The following is a 19011-nucleotide window of genomic DNA, read 5'->3' as shown; positions in this document are numbered from 1 at the left end:
AACTTGGCAAAAAAAAGGTAATGTGTTTATTAATGAATAAAAGGGTTACACACATTCTAATACCTTTCACTATATTTTCACTGAAAAAGGAAAAAGAGTCTCTCCCCTAAGAATGTCTAATCCACCCAACACCTGTAGGAACATGGTCCTATCTGCATGTTGATCTGGGTTTCATCCCTATCCTCCAGTGCACACCAATTAGGTTCAGGAGATAACTAGGAGACAGAGAGCGGGGTACTGTGTGTCTTTATAAGGTCACCCTGAGCCCCTTGGCTCTGCTGTTATCTCAGACTGCTCTCTAATCAGAGCCCCCCCCCCCCCTCTCAATTCAATTCAATTCAAGGGGCTTTAAAAGTTAAATAAACAATACAAAGTGGACAGTAAATACTACACTCACACAAGTTCCAAAATAATAGAGATATTTCAAATGTCATATTATGTCTATATACAGTGTTGTAACAATGTGCAAATAGTTAAAGTACAAAAGGGAAAATAAATAAACATAAATATTGTATTTTCAATGGTGTTTGTTCTTCACTGGTTGCTCTTTTCTTGTGGCAACAGGTCACACATCTTGATGCTGTGATTGCACACTGTGGTGTTTCACCCAATAGATATGGGAGTTTATCAAAATTGGATTTGTTTTTGAATTCTTTGTGGGTCTGTGTAATCTGAAGGAAATATGTGTTACTAATATGGTCATCTCTCTCTCTCTCCCCCTCCCCCCCCCCCCTCTCTCTCTCTCCCTCTCCCTCTCTCTCTCTCTCCCTCACTCCCTCTCTCTCTCCCCTCTAGTCCCCAGCACCCTATAAACCAGTGAGGAGGTGAGAGAAAGACTGGCGTGTGTGTGTGTGTACTACTGTGACACATCTATTTACTTATATTTACTACTTACCTTCTCACTCTCTTATTCCCTTAATACAGCTGTATATGGGCTAAACAAAGAGTGTTATCATAGCCTTTTCTCTGTTTGTCTACTGGCAAGAGACCCTGAGAAAACAGCTGGGTCTAAGCATACGGGATCCAGCCCTGTCTCAGTGATGAGTAATGGAAGCAACATTCGGAGTATGGTCAGGACAGACTGGCCAGCATGTATAATGCCCTGGGTCAACACACCAGGGACAAAATGGGGTGCAGTCAAGCTATAGACTCAATAGAGAATAAGAGGCTATGAGTTGGTCTGAATGACATAATCAGGCATTTCACTGTACTTGTGCATGTGACATTAAAACTTCAAACTTTAAACATGAAGCTTGAGTGTGTCAACCCAGGTTCTGTTGAACAAATGCAGTGATGTCTACTGATTCCTTTCACATACCCTGCTTAGGGCCAGTGAACGATTGGATCATTGTTGAGCTGAACAAGAGAGGACGTGACGTCTAAAACACCTGTACTGGAAAATTACTTTACACCTGGACTCGTGGGTATTAACCGAAAGTCTGTGATTTCTTTAATAGACCATTGTGTTTTCAGACATGGAAAACTGTTACAATCTGTGGTCTGTCTGATATGTGAAGAGACTGTAGCCCCTGGCTTTCTGACCACACATTTCTACGCTGCCTCCAGTATCTGAATGAATCAGAGTCTAAGAGTCTCACTCTATTTCCCAAGGGCTCAGGTAACTAATCATATCACACACAGCTATCTGGAGATCTATGACTTTCCTCCAACAAAGCCAACTTCCTTTTCTCTGTGATCTAAATTCAATGATCAGTGATGTATTTTTGTGTGAAATAGAGGCCAGCGTTGGAGCGCCTCACACCGTTGCGAAGAACACTGACATTGTTTATTTTACTATGTAATATTCTCATTTGCATGGCAAGCCTTTATAAGTACTGAATGATGGAGAAAAAAGGGTTAGCTGGAACAACCTTGAACAAATAACTACTCGAATGCTTTCATTCAGCTGATGTTTAATGAGGAGAGAATCCTACTGACAGAGTTTACTGACAGATCCCATGGATATTCCAACTAACCTACCTTCTTCACAATAGAATCCAGCGTAGCTTGAGAGGCAAACACAGGTGAAGGAATTCAGGCCGTCGATGCATGTAGCTCCGTTGTGACAGGGGTTGGACTGACATTCATCAATGTCTGAAAAGAAAGGTGAAAAAGCATGGGTAAATTATACTGCACAAGAAATAAAACAAACCGAAAGAACTGCGTAACCATTCAGATGTGGAGGAGGTGGACATGCAAAACAAATGCATGTCTGATGAACTCGGAATTCAAATTACAACATGTACACAGTGGTGGAGAAAGTACCCGATTGTCATACTTGAGTAAAACTGAAGATAGGGGGTGCTGTTTCGCATTAGCATAATTTGCTCTACACATTAAACGGCTTCCTACTCAATTCTTGCTCGTACAATATGCATATTATTATAATTATTGGATAGAAAACACTCTCTAGTTTCTATAGCCGTTGGAATTTTGTCTCTGAGTGAAACAGAACTCAATCTACAGCACTTTTCATGATAGGGAGTCAGATTTCAAACATTTTGGCCACTGATCTGGAGTCAGTTTAAAGGTCACTGTAAATGCTATGGAGAAACAGACACTGCTTACGTCTTCCCCTGGGTGTCAGTGCGTGATGACGCTTTGAATGGAGTCAATTGCGCAATCAGGGGCTGAATAAAACACTAAATACCGGAAGTAACTTCCTTTGGCTGCCTGCGCGTGGCGCGCTAAGGACATCCGACTCGCCTCCTTCCAACCTGTTGTTTAGCCAGTAATATTTCTCCGGTCATGTTTTTACTCGTTATAGGTGTTAACAACATCATAAGGTAGTTAATTTGAACCGTTTTATAGCAATTAATATCCGTTTAGTGCGATTTTGAGGCATTTCTATGTGATGCTCTTTGATGAGCCGGGCACGTTTCGGGGTCCCGGTCGAACGTTAGTGGGCATTTCGACAGACAAGAGGACATCTTTCGACCAAAAGAAGATTAGACCCAAGAAAGGATTCATTGCCCAAGATTCTGATGGAAGATCGCCTCATAGTAAGAAATATTTAAGATGATAAATCGTTGTTCTGTAGAAAAATGTTATACGCACGTTCCGCCATTTTGTTAGGTATAGCTTTGCTTGGCGCAACCTGTATTGAAAAGTAAGGATCATTTAAAAAATGTAATTCCGCGATTGTATTAAGAATTAAATTGTCTATCAATCGCTGTCCACCCTATATTTTTTAGTCAAGTTTATGAGTATTTATGTATAAGACTAGATCACTGTCTAATATGGTGCACGACATTTTCTGACCAGCTTGGCTACTTTTGTCATTGTCTAACCATGATTTTGGTGGCTAAATATGCACATTTTCGAACAAACTCTATATGTATGTTGTAATATGATGTTACAGGAGTGTCATCTGAAGAATTCTGAGAAGGTTAGTGAAAAAATTAATATATTTTGGCGATGATAACGATATCGCTCTCTTTGGCTTGAATCAGTGCTCGGGTAACGTTTGCATATGTGGTATGCTAATATAACGATTTATTGTGTTTTTGCCGTAAAACACTTAGAAAATCTGAAATGTTGTCTGAATTCACAAGATCTGTGTCTTTCCATTGCTATGTGCTGTGTATTTTTAAGAAATGTTTTATGATGAGTAAATTGGTAATACAAGTTGCTCTCTGTAGTAATTCTAGTCGCTTTGGTGAGATTTGTAATGGTGGCTGCAATGGCAAACTATGATTTATACCTGAAATATGCACATTTTTCTAACAAAACCTATCCTATACCATAAATATGTTATCAGACTGTCATCTGATGAGGTTTTTTCTTGGTTAGTGGCTATCAATATCTTAGTTTAGCCAAATTGGTGATAGCTACTGGTGTTGAGAAAAAATGGTGGACAAAGAAAAATGGTGTCTTTTGCTAACGTGTTTAGCTAATAGATTTACATATTGTGTCTTCCCTGTAAAACATTTTAAAAATCTGAAATGGTGGCTTTATTCACAAGATCTGTATCTTTCATTAGGTGTCTTGGACTTGTGATTTAATGATATTTAGATGCTACTATTTAATTGTGACGCTATGCTAGCGATGCTAATCAGTGTGGGGGGGGGGGGGGGGTGTGCTCCCGGACCCGGGGTAGAGGCTCGTGAAAGGTTAATAGAAAATGACTAGAGTAAAAGTAAACGCCACCCAGTAAAAGTCTAAAAGTATTACGTTTTAAATACAGTGGGGCAAAAAAGTATTTAGTCAGCCACCAATTGTGCAAGTTCTCCCACTTAAAAAGATGAGAGAGGCCTGTAATTTTCATCATAGGTACACTTCAACTATGACAGGCAAAATGAGAAAAAAAATCTACATCACTACATCACTGCAACAGTGTGTGAAAACCTTGTGAAGACTTACAGAAAACGTTTGACCTCTGTCATTGCCAACAAAGGGTATATAACAAAGTATTGAGATAAACTTTTGTTATTGACCAAATGCTTATTTTCCACCATAATTTGCAAATAAATTCATAAAAAATCCTACAATGTGATTTTCTGGATTGTTTTCTCATTTTGTCTGTCATAGTTGAAGTGTACCTATGATGAAAATTACAGGCCTCTCTCATCTTTTTAAGTGGGAGAACTTGCACAATTGGTGGCTGACTAAATACTTTTTTGCCCCACTGTATACTTAAGTATTAAAAGTTCATGTAATTGCAAAAATATGCTTAAGTATCAAAAGTAAAAGTAAAGTATAAATAATTTCAAATTGCTTTGAAAGCAAACCAGCAAACCAGACCCCACGGTTTTCTTGTTTTTAAATTATTTACAGATAGCCAGGGGCACACTCCAACACTCCACATATTTTACAAACGAAGCATTTGTGTTTAGTGAGTCCACCAGATCAGAGGCAGTAAAGATGGCCAGGGATGTTCTCTTGACAGTACTTGAATTTGACCTTTTTCCTGTCCCGCTAAGCATTCAAAATGTACATACTTTTGGCTGACAGGGAAAATTTATGGAGTAAAAAGTATAACAAAAAAATTGAAAAATATAAATAGTAAAGAAAAGTACAGATACTCCAAAACACTACATAAGTAGTACTTTAAAGTATTTTTATTTAAGTACTTTTCACCACTGCATGCAGATACTACCCGTTGTTTAATTTTGGCACACGGCTTCTGCACCAGTAAGCCACCAAAATGAAAGGCCTACACATAAATGTGGCCTTCAGGATATAATTGATCCTTTCGTTGAGATTAATCTCATTAGCATATTGAGATTAGCATATTGACTGAACGCTTACTCTAAAACGCCTAGTCCTCCACTGACTGAAAACCATTTTTGGCATACCTGTTTCACAACGATCTCCACTGTAGCCAGGGGCACAGCTGCAAGAGGGGAGACTTCCGCGTCTGTAGCAAGAGCCCCCATTCAGACAAATGTTCTCAGTGCAGGAGTGGATGCCTGTGTTTTAAATAAGAAGTAGAAAAAGGAAAACAAACATTCAATTCATTTCACATTCTAGAGAAGACAAACGTTAAATGACAAACGTTTAAAATTATGATATGATGATATTTCCATAGCACACAATAACATTGTATCACTGACCACCACATACCTGCAATTTCAATTGTCTCGCCAACGATCGTGTGCCCCAAATCCAGGCTGGTAGTTTCCGCTCCCTTGATGGGTGGTTCACCCTCGACTAACGTAGGTCCTGATACATTATCATAGTCCACGGTTTCCTCCTCCTCGGACACAGATGAAGGAATGCTGTGGATTGTAGCGACTGATTCTGGCTGGTTCTGTGTTCCTGCTGGCGATTTAGTTGTGTACTCTGGCTTCTCCCTCGTTGGCATCTCCGTGGTAGGTGTAACAACTTCCTCAATTTCACCCTGTGCTTCCTGTTTCTCAGAGGAGCTTACGACACTAAGGGACTCCGCCCCGGGGTCGGCTGGAGACTGGCGAAATGGTGGACTGGTGACACCTGGCAAAACCATGGTCTGAATCAGTGCCGACGATTGGGTGGTTTCCTCCATAGTGTCAATCGCTGGCTTCTCAGAAACTGTATTTTCTTCTGGACTGCTCTCAGAACCGGCTGACTCAATTTCAGCACTAGGAGTCGTGAGAGAGGGTGAACCAGTGATGGCGGCTGTCAGTTCTGTCTGTGTCACAAAGAGGGATGGGGTGGTCTCCTCAGTTGTGTCACTCTCTGGCTTCAAGGTTAAAGCTATTGTCAACTTTTCCTCCAAACTGCTTTCTAAGCTGTAGGAGGCTAATACTGATTGAGTCACAGATGGGCTGGACAGTTCCTCTGATCTAGTCTCTGAACTGCTCTCTGAATTTGATGACACACTCTCAATATTCTGTGTTGGGACAGTCTGTGTTGGGACATTCTGTGTTGGGACATTCTGTGTTGGGGCAGTTCTGAGCGCTGTTACTTCCACCTCAGGCTTTGTGGTGGTTATAACGACGGAAGGTATAGATTTAACCTGTACTGGCTCTGAGGTACTTTCATAGTCAACCATTTCATCAATGTATGTCATTGCAGATGGTGTACTGTTCACTTTAGTTTCTAATACCTTCTCAGTTAGAGGAGAAACACGGATAGGAACACCTGTCTCTTCAACCACAGCCTCTTGTTCGGAGCTGCCCTCTGCACTAGGAGAAGTATACTCTGTTGTAGGTACCTGGCTTGAAGCTTCAACTTGTTCCTCTGCCTCTGGTGTGGGCAAAACAGCATCAGTCTTCACTGGAGAAGCAGTAGAGACTAAATTTGATTCTGAGCTCTGTGCAGGTGCAGTTATAGTTTCTAAAGACTGGCTTAAATTTTCCTTAGGCAGCATGGGACTGGTTGTAGGCAATGCCGTTTCCTCAGAAGAGAGCTCAGTATGAGGACGATGAGTAAATGTTATCTCCGACCTGGCCTGTTCGAACGACTCCTCTGGTGTTGTCATGTCTGGTTTTGGGGCAAATGTTGTGACAAACTGGACCACCACTTCAGACTCTGATGCTGCCTCAGTGGAATAGACAGAGGCAATTGCCTGCACTGTGCTAGCCAAAAGAGGATATTCTGTTGAAGAAGCGTCTGTAGTGAAACCCTCACTTGTCTGGTTACCTGAGCTCTGGTCATCTGTGGAAGCTAAGACGGAGATGGTAGCTGACGGTTTTCCAGAGCCTGATGGTCTCTCAGTTTGGTCAGTGACTTCACTCTCTTCTGTTACAGTTTCCCTTGATGTTGTTGTAGGTTCCTCTGTGCTAAACAGAGAGGAAACTGTAGTAGTTGGTAAGTCTTTGGTAAAAATGTCAAGGGTTTGGTCACCTGAGCTCTCCTTATCTTTATCAGGTAGAACTGAGATCACTGTGCTTTTCACTGAACTGGGAATATCTGATGGCTGTCCTGTGTTTGTTAGGTCTGTCTGTTTGGTTTCTTCACTATCAGCAGTTGTTTCAGGAGAGGTAAGGTCAGCCACGGATTCATAGACAGCTGATGTTGATGTCTGCAATGGCTTGGCTGTGCTACTGTGTAAATGAGCTTCTGTTACAGGAGAATCCTGGGTGGTCATCGGACTTGGCTCCTCTCCAGAACTCTCTTCATCTGTAGAACCTGTTTCTGTGTCATCAACACCAGGAGTTACTAACTCCTCTGAGTCTGTTGGTGTTTCTGTCGGATCAATGGCTGCAGTCTCTTCTGGTGACATCACATGTGGCATTACTGTGGTTGTCACTTGTTCTGCTTTGAAAGTGCTGTGTACAGAGGAAGCTGTTGTAGTGACTGACATATCAGAGGTATGGGTAAATGCATGTTGGGTAAATGCAATCTCAGACCTAGCCTGTTGGAAAGATTCTTCAGGTTTTGTCACGTCCACCCCGGGGACAAAAGTTGTGACAAACTGGTCCACCACATCGGGCATTACAGATGGCGCAACAGTGGAATGGACAGACAATCTTGCCTGGGAGGAAGCTTTCTCTGTTTTCTCAGTTCTAAACAGAGACAAACCTGTGGTAGTTGTAGTCTTTTCAATTTCTGCTGTTGCTTTTTCAGGTGACATTGTTGTGGCTTTTACCTGCCCCATTTTGACAGTGCTGTCAACTGGAGAAACTGTGGTAGCTTTAGACGCTTTAGTAAACTTATCAAGGGTATGGTCACCAGAGCTCTCTTCGTCTGTGGAGGTTATATCCGAAATGGAAGAAAGTGAAGGTTTCTCATTGCTGAACAGAGAATAAACCGTAGTTGTGGATGTCATTTGTAAACGTACAGTAACAGACTCTTTGGTAAACGTTTTAGGGGTTGGGTCACCAGAGCTTTCTTCATCTGTGGAGGTTAAATCCAAAATGGAAGCAACTGATGGTTTATCTTTGCTATACAGGGAGGAAGTGGCTTCAGAGGGTTTGGGATTCGAAGTCTTCATGTCATCCCCAGAGATGCCCTCCTCTAAAGATGAAGGTACTAGAATGGTAATCTCTGTCGCTTCACCCTCCTTATTAGCTGTTGAGGTGGGGATTGTGGTTTGGGAGGTCTCCACTACAGAGGTGAAGGTCTCAGATCCAGAGCCTTCAGAGTCGTCTTCTCCTGAAGACTCATCAACAGGCAATGGGCTGGTTGATTTCACAGTCTCTTTGTCTTGTTCAGTGGACACTGGCGTCTGTTGTGTAGGCGTGTCAGACACCTTGGTGGCTTGGGTGGAACTAGATGACACTGTTGTGGCCTCCACTTCAGAATGATCATGAGATGTGTCTTCTACTCTAGCTTTAACAGTAGTAGGAGAAGGGGTGATGGATAATTCAATTGCATCTGTCGGGAATTCCTCACTGCTAACTGTGGTTTGTGAGCTTGTATCTATGGGGAGAGTTGATGCTTGGGATGATACAGGGGCAGAAGGAGTAGGCTCTGTATCAGACTCCTCACCAGTGACACCATCTCCAGAGAACTCATCAATAACCACATTTTGTGTGGTGAAGGTCGTCTGAGAGCTGGACTCGGTGGATAGAGCTCTGGCTTGGGTGGTTTGAGCTACAGAGGACACAAACACTGAAGTAGACGCCTCACTAAAAACATCCTCTACCGATGACGAGGTGGTCATTCTCACAGTCTCTGAATGTTTAACTTTTGCAGACCTTCTTGTTGTCTTAGCACTTGCCTCTGCAGATATATCTACAGAGGTGACTGATGGGATTTGTGTTGTGGCCAGACTCAGTGAGTCAATTGTGGAAGACAAATAGTCATCTGTCCCAGACCCTTCAGGTTCTTTTGTCATTGCAATTGAGGACTGTGGTGTCATGGTAATGGCTGTGACTCCCCATGCTTCCTCTGTAAAGATGCTGGGGTAGAGAGGTGAGGAGAGTTCAACCATTGCCACAGTATCAGCGTCAATGATGGTTTCATCTTTGGTGATAATCTCAGGGGTTGTGGTCATGCTGTCAGTAACAGTGGAGAACAGTGTGTCCTCATCTCCGGCCTCCTCTGTAAATATGATAACTGTGCTTGTCGATGGTTTCGTACCGTGCAGCACCATAGTGGGGGTCTGGTCAGTTTTGGTTTGGCTGCTTGTTGGGGTGACTATCATGACCTGCTGGTCGGTAACACCCTGGTATATAATAGAGGGGAGAGCAGTGAATGTGGATGACTGTGATCTAAAAGGCACTGTTGTATGGTCTCTGACAGTGGTGTGGTCTCTTGCTACTGTGTGGTCTCCAACAGTTGAATGATCACTCACTGTTGTATGGGCTTTCGTCGAAGTATGGTCTCTTTCGGTTATAAGGAATCGGTGTGTTGTACGGTCACTCATAGTTGTGCTATCAGTCATAGTTGTGCGATCATTCACAGTAGCAGGGGGCTGTGTAGCATCTGGACTGATGGTGGTTTCTGTATCTGGGCTGACATGACCCTCGTCATCTGGGCCTGGTGTGCTTGACACAATGGATTCTGTTTGGCCTGTTTCCTTGGTAAACATATCTGGGGTCTGGTCACCTGAACTTTCATCGTCTGTGTGTGTTACATTTGACATTAAAGCAACTGATGGTTTCTCTGTGCTGCTTGTATCTTTTTCTGTCACCTCACTTTCCTGGGTCTGAGCTGTGCTAAAAATAACCTTAGGTACCTCTGCAGTTGTGCCAGATGATAGAGTTTCATCAACCTCAACAGCTGTTTCTAGGCTGGTGACACTGCTGACAGACAATGTGGTATATTCCTCCATTGTTGTTGCTGGACTAGACAGGGGAGGAGCAGTCGTGGTTGCAGGTTGCTTAATGGACACGTCTAAATTGTCTTCACCTGAACTCTCGTCCTCTGTACCATCATTCTCAACTGTAGAGTCAATTGTCAAGTCACCACTACCCTGCTCTGTGAAAGACGCTGTGGAAGCCTCTGTTGGTTTACCTGTGCTTGACATGGAAGGAGATTGGGTTGATGTGGATTCCTGTGACTGTGTGAACTCTTTTGAAGCATCAACATTTGGAGTCCAAGATCTGCTTTCAGTCTCTCTGATTTCTGTCTCATCTGTGGCAACCGTGAACTGGTCCTGTGGTTTAGTGGTGGTCTCAACTACTACCTCCTCACCTGAACCTTCTGGCTGAGTTGTCTCTTGGTCATCCTCTGTCTTTGAGATTCCAGATCCCTCCAAGTCCCTGGGTGAAGAGGTGCTGTGGGTATACTGTGTTGATGCTCCGGTTTGTTCCATCACCTGTCCAGTAGATGTATGAACAGTGGTATATCTACTGACAAACTCAATCGTTGACACTGGTGCCTTGGTAAACATATCAGTGGTCTGGTCACCAGAACCATCTTCCTCTGTAAGGGTCAAGATTGAACGTGAGGTGTCTTTTGGACTTGATGTGGTGACAGCACTAACTGACTCTGATGTGGATGCAGTTGTTGCAACAGAGTCCTTGGTGAACATCTCAGCTGTTGCTCCACTTGAGCTTGTATCCTCTTCTGAAGTGGGGATGGTGCTTGTCTCTGTTTCATCAATAAAAGGAACAACTGATGGCATTTCAGAACTTGATGGTACCTCTGGCTGTTCTGGTCTGACTGTACTATACACTGGAGAAAGAGGGGTGGCAGCTGACTGAGTAGTAAACATATCAGAAGTCAGATACCCTGAGCTCTCCTCCTCCAGGATGGTAGTCTCAACATAAGCAATTTTCTCTGTACTATGTAGAGAAGAAAATGTATTAGCAGCAGCAGTCATTATCGACTCCAATGTTGCAATTTCCTTTGATACTGAAGTCGTTATATGACTTGGTTTCTCAGTGCTAAACAGAGAAGATATTGAAATTGTAGCAGTCTTTTCACTGTCTTTTGTTGCAGTGTCCTGTTGCGCTGTGGTAGGTTTCTCAGTGCTATACAGAGAAGAAACTTTAGTCGTGGATGTCATTTGTTCTGCTTCGACTGTGCTGTATTCAGAAGAAACCATTGCAGTAACAGGCCCTTTGGTAAACATATCTGGGGTCTGGTCACCTGAACTTTCATCGTCTGTGTGTGTTACTTTTGACATTAAAGCAACTGATGGTTTCTCTGTGCTGCTTGTATCTTTCTCTGTCACCTCACTTTCCTGGGTCTGAGCTGTGCTAAAAATAACCTTAGGTACCTCTGCAGTTGTGCTGATTGATAGAGTTGCATCAACCTCATTAGCTGTTTCAAGGGTGGTGTCACCGCTGACAGACAATGTGGTAAATTCCTCCATTGTTGTTGCTGGACTAGACAGGAGAGGAGCAGTTGTGCTTGCAGGTTGCTTAGTGGACACATCTGAGATGTCTTCACCTGAACTCTCGTGCTCTCTCCGTTCATCCTCAGCTATAGAGTCTATTGTCAAGTCACCACTACCCTGCTCTGTGAAAGAGGCTGTGGAAGCCTCTGTTGGTTTACCTGTGCTTGACATGGAAGGAGATTGAGTTGATGTGGATTCCTGGGACTGTGTAAACTCTTTTGAAGAATCATCACCTGGAGTCTCAGATGTGCTCTCAGTCTTTCTGATTTCATTCTTATCAGTTGCTACAGTGAACTGGTACTGTGGTTTAGTGGTGGTCTCCACTGGTGCCTCCTCAACTGACCCTTCAGGTTTACTTGTCTCCTGGTCATCCTCTGTTGCTGAGGTTCCCGAGACCGTCATGTTTACGTAAGTGAATGCAGTGACAAATGGTGATGACGTGCTTGCTAGTCCAGTTGCTTGGTCCAAAGAAGGCTCCAAAGTTTCAACTGCTGCAGTGGGAGAGTCTATGGGCGTTTCATATATTTCTTCTGTGGGTGTGATGACTGTTCCTACAGTTGTGCTTTGGAATTGGTCACCGCTGATGATTGGGGAGGAAGATGTGATCATCAATGCATCTGACCATAGTGATGTTGGTGTCGTAGATTCCTTGGTAAACATTTCAGGTATCAGGTTGCCAGACTTCTCTTCGTCTGTGAATGTGACCACTGAGGTTATCACACTTGAGACAGGGCCAGCTGAAGGTCCATCTGTGCCTGTTGGTTCTTCTGTCTGCTCAACCCCCTTGGTTCCATTAGTTACTTCAGTGCTTACTGATTTTGTAATCAATAAGTCTGTTAACGATGATGTAGTATGCAGTGGGGCTGTTGTAATAGCAGATGTGTCATCACCTGAACTCTCAACCTCTGTGGCATCACTTTCTGAAATAGAGGGTTCTGTGAAGTCTCCACTTCCTTGCTCGGACAATGAAGCAGTAGCTGGTTCTATTGTCTCAGATGTGCTAGTGGATAGAGGGTATTGGGTTGATGTAGATTCTTGGCTGAGCTGTGCGGATTCTGTTGAGGATGCAACACTTAGAGCCTCAGATTTACTCTCGGTCTCTTTGACTTCTGTCTCATCTGTGGCTACAGCGAACTGGTCCTGTGGTTTACTGGTGGTCTCAACTACTTCTAGAACACCTGAACCCTCTGGCTGAGTTGTCTCTTGGTCATCCTCTGTCTTTGAGATTCCAGATCCCTCCAAGTCCCTGGGTGAAGAGGTGCTGTAGGTATACTGTGTAGATGCTTCGGTTTGTTCCATCACCTGTCCCGTAGATGTATGAACAGTGGTATATCTACTGACAAACTCAATCGTTGACACTGGTGCCTTGGTAAACATATCAGGTGTCTGGTCACCAGAACCATCTTCCTCTGTAATGGTCAAGATTGAACTTGAGGTCACTGTTGGTCTTGATGTAGTGGAAGCACTAACTGACTCTGATGTGGATGCAGTTGTTGCAACAGAGTCCTTGGTGAACATCTCGGCTGTTGCTCCACTTGAGCTTGTATCCTCTTCTGAAGTGAGGATGGTGCTTGTCTCTGTTTTATCAATAATGGGAACAACTGAAGGAATTTCTGAGCTTGATGGTGCCTCTGGCTGTTCTGGTCTGACTGTACTATACACTGGAGAAGGAGGGGTGGCAGCTGACTGAGTAGTAAACATATCAGAAGTCAGATACCCTGAGCTCTCCTCCTCTAGGATGGTAGTCTCAACATGAGCAATTTTCTCAGTGCTATATAGAGAAGAAACTGTAGCAGTAGCAGCAGCCATTTCCGACTCCGCTGTTTCAATTTCCTTTGATACTGAAGTCGTTATATGACTTGGTTTCTCAGTGCTAAACAGAGAAGTGTCTATAGTTGTAGCACTTCTTGCAGTCTCAGCTGTTGCAGTTTCATGTGATGCTGTGGTCACTATTTGTTTTGGCTTCTCGGTGCTAAACAGAGAAGAAACTTTAGTCGTGGATGTCATTTGTTCTGCTTCGACTGTGCTGTGTTCAGAAGAAACCATTGCAGTAACAGACCCTTTGGTAAACATATCTGGGGTCTGGTCACCTGAACTTTCATCGTCTGTGTGTGTTACATTTGACATTAAAGCAACTGATGGTTTCTCTGTGCTGCTTGTATCTTTTTCTGTCACCTCACTTTCCTGGGTCTGAGCTGTGCTAAAAATAACCTTAGGTACCTCTGCAGTTGTGCCGATTGACAGAGTTGCATCAACTTCAACAGCTGTTTCAAGGGTGGTGTCACCGCTGACAGACAATGTGGTAAATTCCTCCTTTGTTGTTGCTGGACTAGACAGGAGAGGATCAGTCGTGCTTGCAGGTTGCTTAGTGGACACATCTGAGATGTCTTCACCTGAACTCTCGTGCTCTCTCCGTTCATCCTCAGTTATAGAGTCTATTGTCAAGTCACCACTACCCTGCTCTGTGAAAGAGGCTGTGGAAGCCTCTGTTGGTTTACCTGTGCTTGACATGGAAGGAGATTGGGTTGATGTGGATTCCTGGGACTGTGTAAACTCTTTTGAAGAAACATCACCTGGAGTCTCAGATGTGCTCTCAGTCTCTCTGATTTCATTCTTATCAGTTGCTACAGTGAACAGGTACTTTGGTTTAGTGGTGGTCTCCACTGGTGCCTCCTCAACTGACCCTTCAGGTTTACTTGTCTCCTGGTCATCCTCTGTTGCTGAGGTTCCCGAGACCGCCATGTCTACGTAAGTGAATGCAGTGACAAATGCTGATGACGTGCTTGCTAGTCCAGTTGCTTGGTCCAAAGAAGGCTCCAAAGTTTCAACTGCTGCAGTGGGAGAGTCTTTCGGCGTTTCATCTATTTCTTCTGTGGGTGTGATGACTGTTCCTACAGTTGTGCTTAGGAATTGGTCACCGCTGATGATTGGGGAGGAAGATGTGATCATCAAAGCGTCTGACCATAGTGATGTTGGTGTAGTAGATTCCTTGGTAAACATTTCAGGTGTCAGGTTGCCAGAGCTCACTTTGTCTGTGAATGTGACCACTGAGGCTGTCACACTTGAGACAGGGCCAGCTGAAGGTCCATCTGTGCCTGTTGGTTCTTCTGTCTGCTCAACCCCATTTGTTCCATTAGTTACTTCAGTGCTTACTGATTTTGTAACCAATGCGTCTGTTGAAGATGACGTCGTATGCAGTGGGGCTGTTGTAATAGCAGATGTGTCATCACCTGAACTCTCACCCTCTGTGGCATCACTTTCTGAAATAGAGGGTTCTGTGAAGTCTCCACTTCCTTGCTCGGACAATGAAGCAGTAGCTGGTTCTATTGTCTCAGATGTGCTAGTGGATAGAGGGTATTGGGTTGATGTAGATTCTTGGCTGAGATGTGCGGACTCTGTTGAGGATGCAACACTTAGAGCCTCAGATTTACTCTCGGTCTCTTTGATTTCTGTCTCATCTGTGGCTACAGCGAACTGGTCCTGTGGTTTACTGGTGGTCTCAACTACTTCTTGAACACCTAAACCCTCTGTCTGAGTTGTCTCTTGGTCATCCTCTGTCTTTGAGATTCCAGATCCCTCCAAGTCTCTGGGTGAAGAGGTGCTGTGGGTATACTGTGTTGATGCTCCGGTTTGTTCCATCACCTGTCCAGTAGATGTATGAACAGTGGTATATCTACTGACAAACTCAATCGTTGACACTGGTGCCTTGGTAAACATATCAGGTGTCTGGTCACCAGAACCATCTTCCTCTGTAATGGTCAAGATTGAACTTGAGGTCACTGTTGGTCTTGATGTAGTGAAAGCACTAACTGACTCTGATGTGGATGCAGTTGTTGCAACAGAGTCCTTGGTGAACATCTCAGCTGTTGCTCCACTTGAGCTTGTATCCTCTTCTGAAGTGAGGATGGTGCTTGTCTCTGTTTTATCAATAATGGGAACAACTGAAGGAATTTCTGAGCTTGATGGTGCCTCTGGCTGTTCTGGTCTGACTGTACTATACACTGGAGAAGGAGGGGTGGCAGCTGACTGAGTAGTAAACATATCAGAAGTCAGATACCCTGAGCTCTCCTCCTCTAGGATGGTAGTCTCAACATGAGCAATTTTCTCAGTGCTATATAGAGAAGAAACTGTAGCAGTAGCAGCAGCCATTTCCGACTCCGCTGTTTCAATTTCCTTTGATACTGAAGTCGTTATATGACTTGGTTTCTCGGTGCTAAACAGAGAAGTGTCTATAGTTGTAGCACTTCTTGCAGTCTCAGCTGTTGCAGTTTCATGTGATGCTGTGGTCACTATTTGTTTTGGCTTCTCGGTGCTAAACAGAGAAGAAACTTTAGTCGTGGATGTCATTTGTTCTGCTTCGACTGTGCTGTGTTCAGAAGAAACCATTGCAGTAACAGACCCTTTGGTAAACATATCTGGGGTCTGGTCACCTGAACTTTCATCGTCTGTGTGTGTTACATTTGACATTAAAGCAACTGATGGTTTCTCTGTGCTGCTTGTATCTTTTTCTGTCACCTCACTTTCCTGGGTCTGAGCTGTGCTAAAAATAACCTTAGGTACCTCTGCAGTTGTGCCGATTGACAGAGTTGCATCAACTTCAACAGCTGTTTCAAGGGTGGTGTCACTGCTGACAGACAATGTGGTAAATTCCTCCTTTGTTGTTGCTGGACTAGACAGGAGAGGATCAGTCGTGCTTGCAGGTTTCTTAGTGGACACATCTGAAATGTCTTCACCTGAACTCTCGTGCTCTCTCCGTTCATCCTCAGTTATAGAGTCTATTGTCAAGTCACCACTACCCTGCTCTGTGAAAGAGGCTGTGGAAGCCTCTGTTGGTTTACCTGTGCTTGACATGGAAGGAGATTGGGTTGATGTGGATTCCTGGGACTGTGTAAACTCTTTTGAAGAAACATCACCTGGAGTCTCAGATGTGCTCTCAGTCTCTCTGATTTCATTCTTATCAGTTGCTACAGTGAACAGGTACTTTGGTTTAGTGGTGGTCTCCACTGGTGCCTCCTCAACTGACCCTTCAGGTTTACTTGTCTCCTGGTCATCCTCTGTTGCTGAGGTTCCCGAGACCGCCATGTCTACGTAAGTGAATGCAGTGACAAATGGTGATGACGTGCTTGCTAGTCCAGTTGCTTGGTCCAAAGAAGGCTCCAAAGTTTCAACTGCTGCAGTGGGAGAGTCTTTCGGCGTTTCATCTATTTCTTCTGTGGGTGTGATGACTGTTCCTACAGTTGTGCTTAGGAATTGGTCACCGCTGATGATTGGGGAGGAAGATGTGATCATCAAAGCGTCTGACCATAGTGATGTTGGTGTAGTAGATTCCTTGGTAAACATTTCAGGTGTCAGGTTGCCAGAGCTCTCTTCGTCTGTGAATGTGACCACTGAGGCTGTCACACTTGAGACAGGGCCAGCTGAAGGTCCATCTGTGCCTGTTGGTTCTTCTGTCTGCTCAACCCCATTTGTTCCATTAGTTACTTCAGTGCTTACTGATTTTGTAACCAATGCGTCTGTTGAAGATGACGTCGTATGCAGTGGGGCTGTTGTAATAGCAGATGTGTCATCACCTGAACTCTCACCCTCTGTGGCATCACTTTCTGAAATAGAGGGTTCTGTGAAGTCTCCACTTCCTTGCTCGGACAATGAAGCAGTAGCTGGTTCTATTGTCTCAGATGTGCTAGTGGATAGAGGGTATTGGGTTGATGTAGATTCTTGGCTGAGATGTGCGGACTCTGTTGAGGATGCAACACTTAGAGCCTCAGATTTACTCTCGGTCTCTTTGATTTCTGTCTCATCTGTGGCTACAGCGAACTGGTCCTGTGGTTTACTGGTGGTCTCAACTACTTCTTGAACACCTAAACCCCCTGTCTGAGTTGTCTCTTGGTCATCCTCTGTCTTTGAGATTCCAGATCCCTCCAAGTCTCTGGGTGAAGAGGTGCTGTGGGTATACTGTGTTGATGCTCCGGTTTGTTCCATCACCTGTCCAGTAGATGTATGAACAGTGGTATATCTACTGACAAACTCAATCGTTGACACTGGTGCCTTGGTAAACATATCAGGTGTCTGGTCACCAGAACCATCTTCCTCTGTAATGGTCAAGATTGAACTTGAGGTCACTGTTGGTCTTGATGTAGTGAAAGCACTAACTGACTCTGATGTGGATGCAGTTGTTGCAACAGAGTCCTTGGTGAACATCTCAGCTGTTGCTCCACTTGAGCTTGTATCCTCTTCTGAAGTGAGGATGGTGCTTGTCTCTGTTTTATCAATAATGGGAACAACTGAAGGAATTTCTGAGCTTGATGGTGCCTCTGGCTGTTCTGGTCTGACTGTACTATACACTGGAGAAGGAGGGGTGGCAGCTGACTGAGTAGTAAACATATCAGAAGTCAGATACCCTGAGCTCTCCTCCTCTAGGATGGTAGTCTCAACATGAGCAATTTTCTCAGTGCTATATAGAGAAGAAACTGTAGCAGTAGCAGCAGCCATTTCCGACTCCGCTGTTTCAATTTCCTTTGATACTGAAGTCGTTATATGACTTGGTTTCTCGGTGCTAAACAGAGAAGTGTCTATAGTTGTAGCACTTCTTGCAGTCTCAGCTGTTGCAGTTTCATGTGATGCTGTGGTCACTATTTGTTTTGGCTTCTCGGTGCTAAACAGAGAAGAAACTTTAGTCGTGGATGTCATTTGTTCTGCTTCGACTGTGCTGTGTTCAGAAGAAACCATTGCAGTAACAGACCCTTTGGTAAACATATCTGGGGTCTGGTCACCTGAACTTTCATCGTCTGTGTGTGTTACATTTGACATTAAAGCAACTGATGGTTTCTCTGTGCTGCTTGTATCTTTTTCTGTCACCTCACTTTCCTGGGTCTGAGCTGTGCTAAAAATAACCTTAGGTACCTCTGCAGTTGTGCCGATTGACAGAGTTGCATCAACTTCAACAGCTGTTTCAAGGGTGGTGTCACTGCTGACAGACAATGTGGTAAATTCCTCCTTTGTTGTTGCTGGACTAGACAGGAGAGGATCAGTCGTGCTTGCAGGTTTCTTAGTGGACACATCTGAAATGTCTTCACCTGAACTCTCGTGCTCTCTCCGTTCATCCTCAGTTATAGAGTCTATTGTCAAGTCACCACTACCCTGCTCTGTGAAAGAGGCTGTGGAAGCCTCTGTTGGTTTACCTGTGCTTGACATGGAAGGAGATTGGGTTGATGTGGATTCCTGGGACTGTGTAAACTCTTTTGAAGAAACATCACCTGGAGTCTCAGATGTGCTCTCAGTCTCTCTGATTTCATTCTTATCAGTTGCTACAGTGAACAGGTACTTTGGTTTAGTGGTGGTCTCCACTGGTGCCTCCT

At 44.0% G+C, this 19011-nt stretch overlaps 1 protein-coding gene across 3 annotated transcripts in view; it reads right to left on the bottom strand.

Annotated features, from left to right (window-relative positions):
* Positions 1 to 19011, bottom strand: part of LOC129853129 (versican core protein-like) — a 64056-nt gene that overhangs the window by 8046 nt on the left and 36999 nt on the right. For 2 of the 3 annotated variants that reach the window (XM_055918850.1, XM_055918851.1), the window contains exons 1-3: positions 5566 to 13964; positions 5298 to 5411; positions 1981 to 2094 (exon numbers count right to left, since the gene is read on the bottom strand). In XM_055918850.1, coding sequence (XP_055774825.1) covers positions 1981 to 2094; positions 5298 to 5411; positions 5566 to 13783 — 8446 coding nt within the window. In that variant the 5' untranslated portion in view covers positions 13784 to 13964. Of the gene's footprint in view, positions 1 to 1980; positions 2095 to 5297; positions 5412 to 5565; positions 13965 to 19011 lie in introns of those variants that run through there. The other variant, XM_055918852.1, reaches the window with a different exon arrangement.

The sequence above is a fragment of the Salvelinus fontinalis genome, chromosome 4 (genome assembly GCF_029448725.1).
Source record: "Salvelinus fontinalis isolate EN_2023a chromosome 4, ASM2944872v1, whole genome shotgun sequence".
In the NCBI taxonomy this organism is placed as follows: Eukaryota; Metazoa; Chordata; class Actinopteri; order Salmoniformes; family Salmonidae; genus Salvelinus; species Salvelinus fontinalis.
The sequence above is the reverse complement of the archived record's forward strand: the minus strand, read 5'-3'. Positions and strand labels throughout refer to the sequence as shown.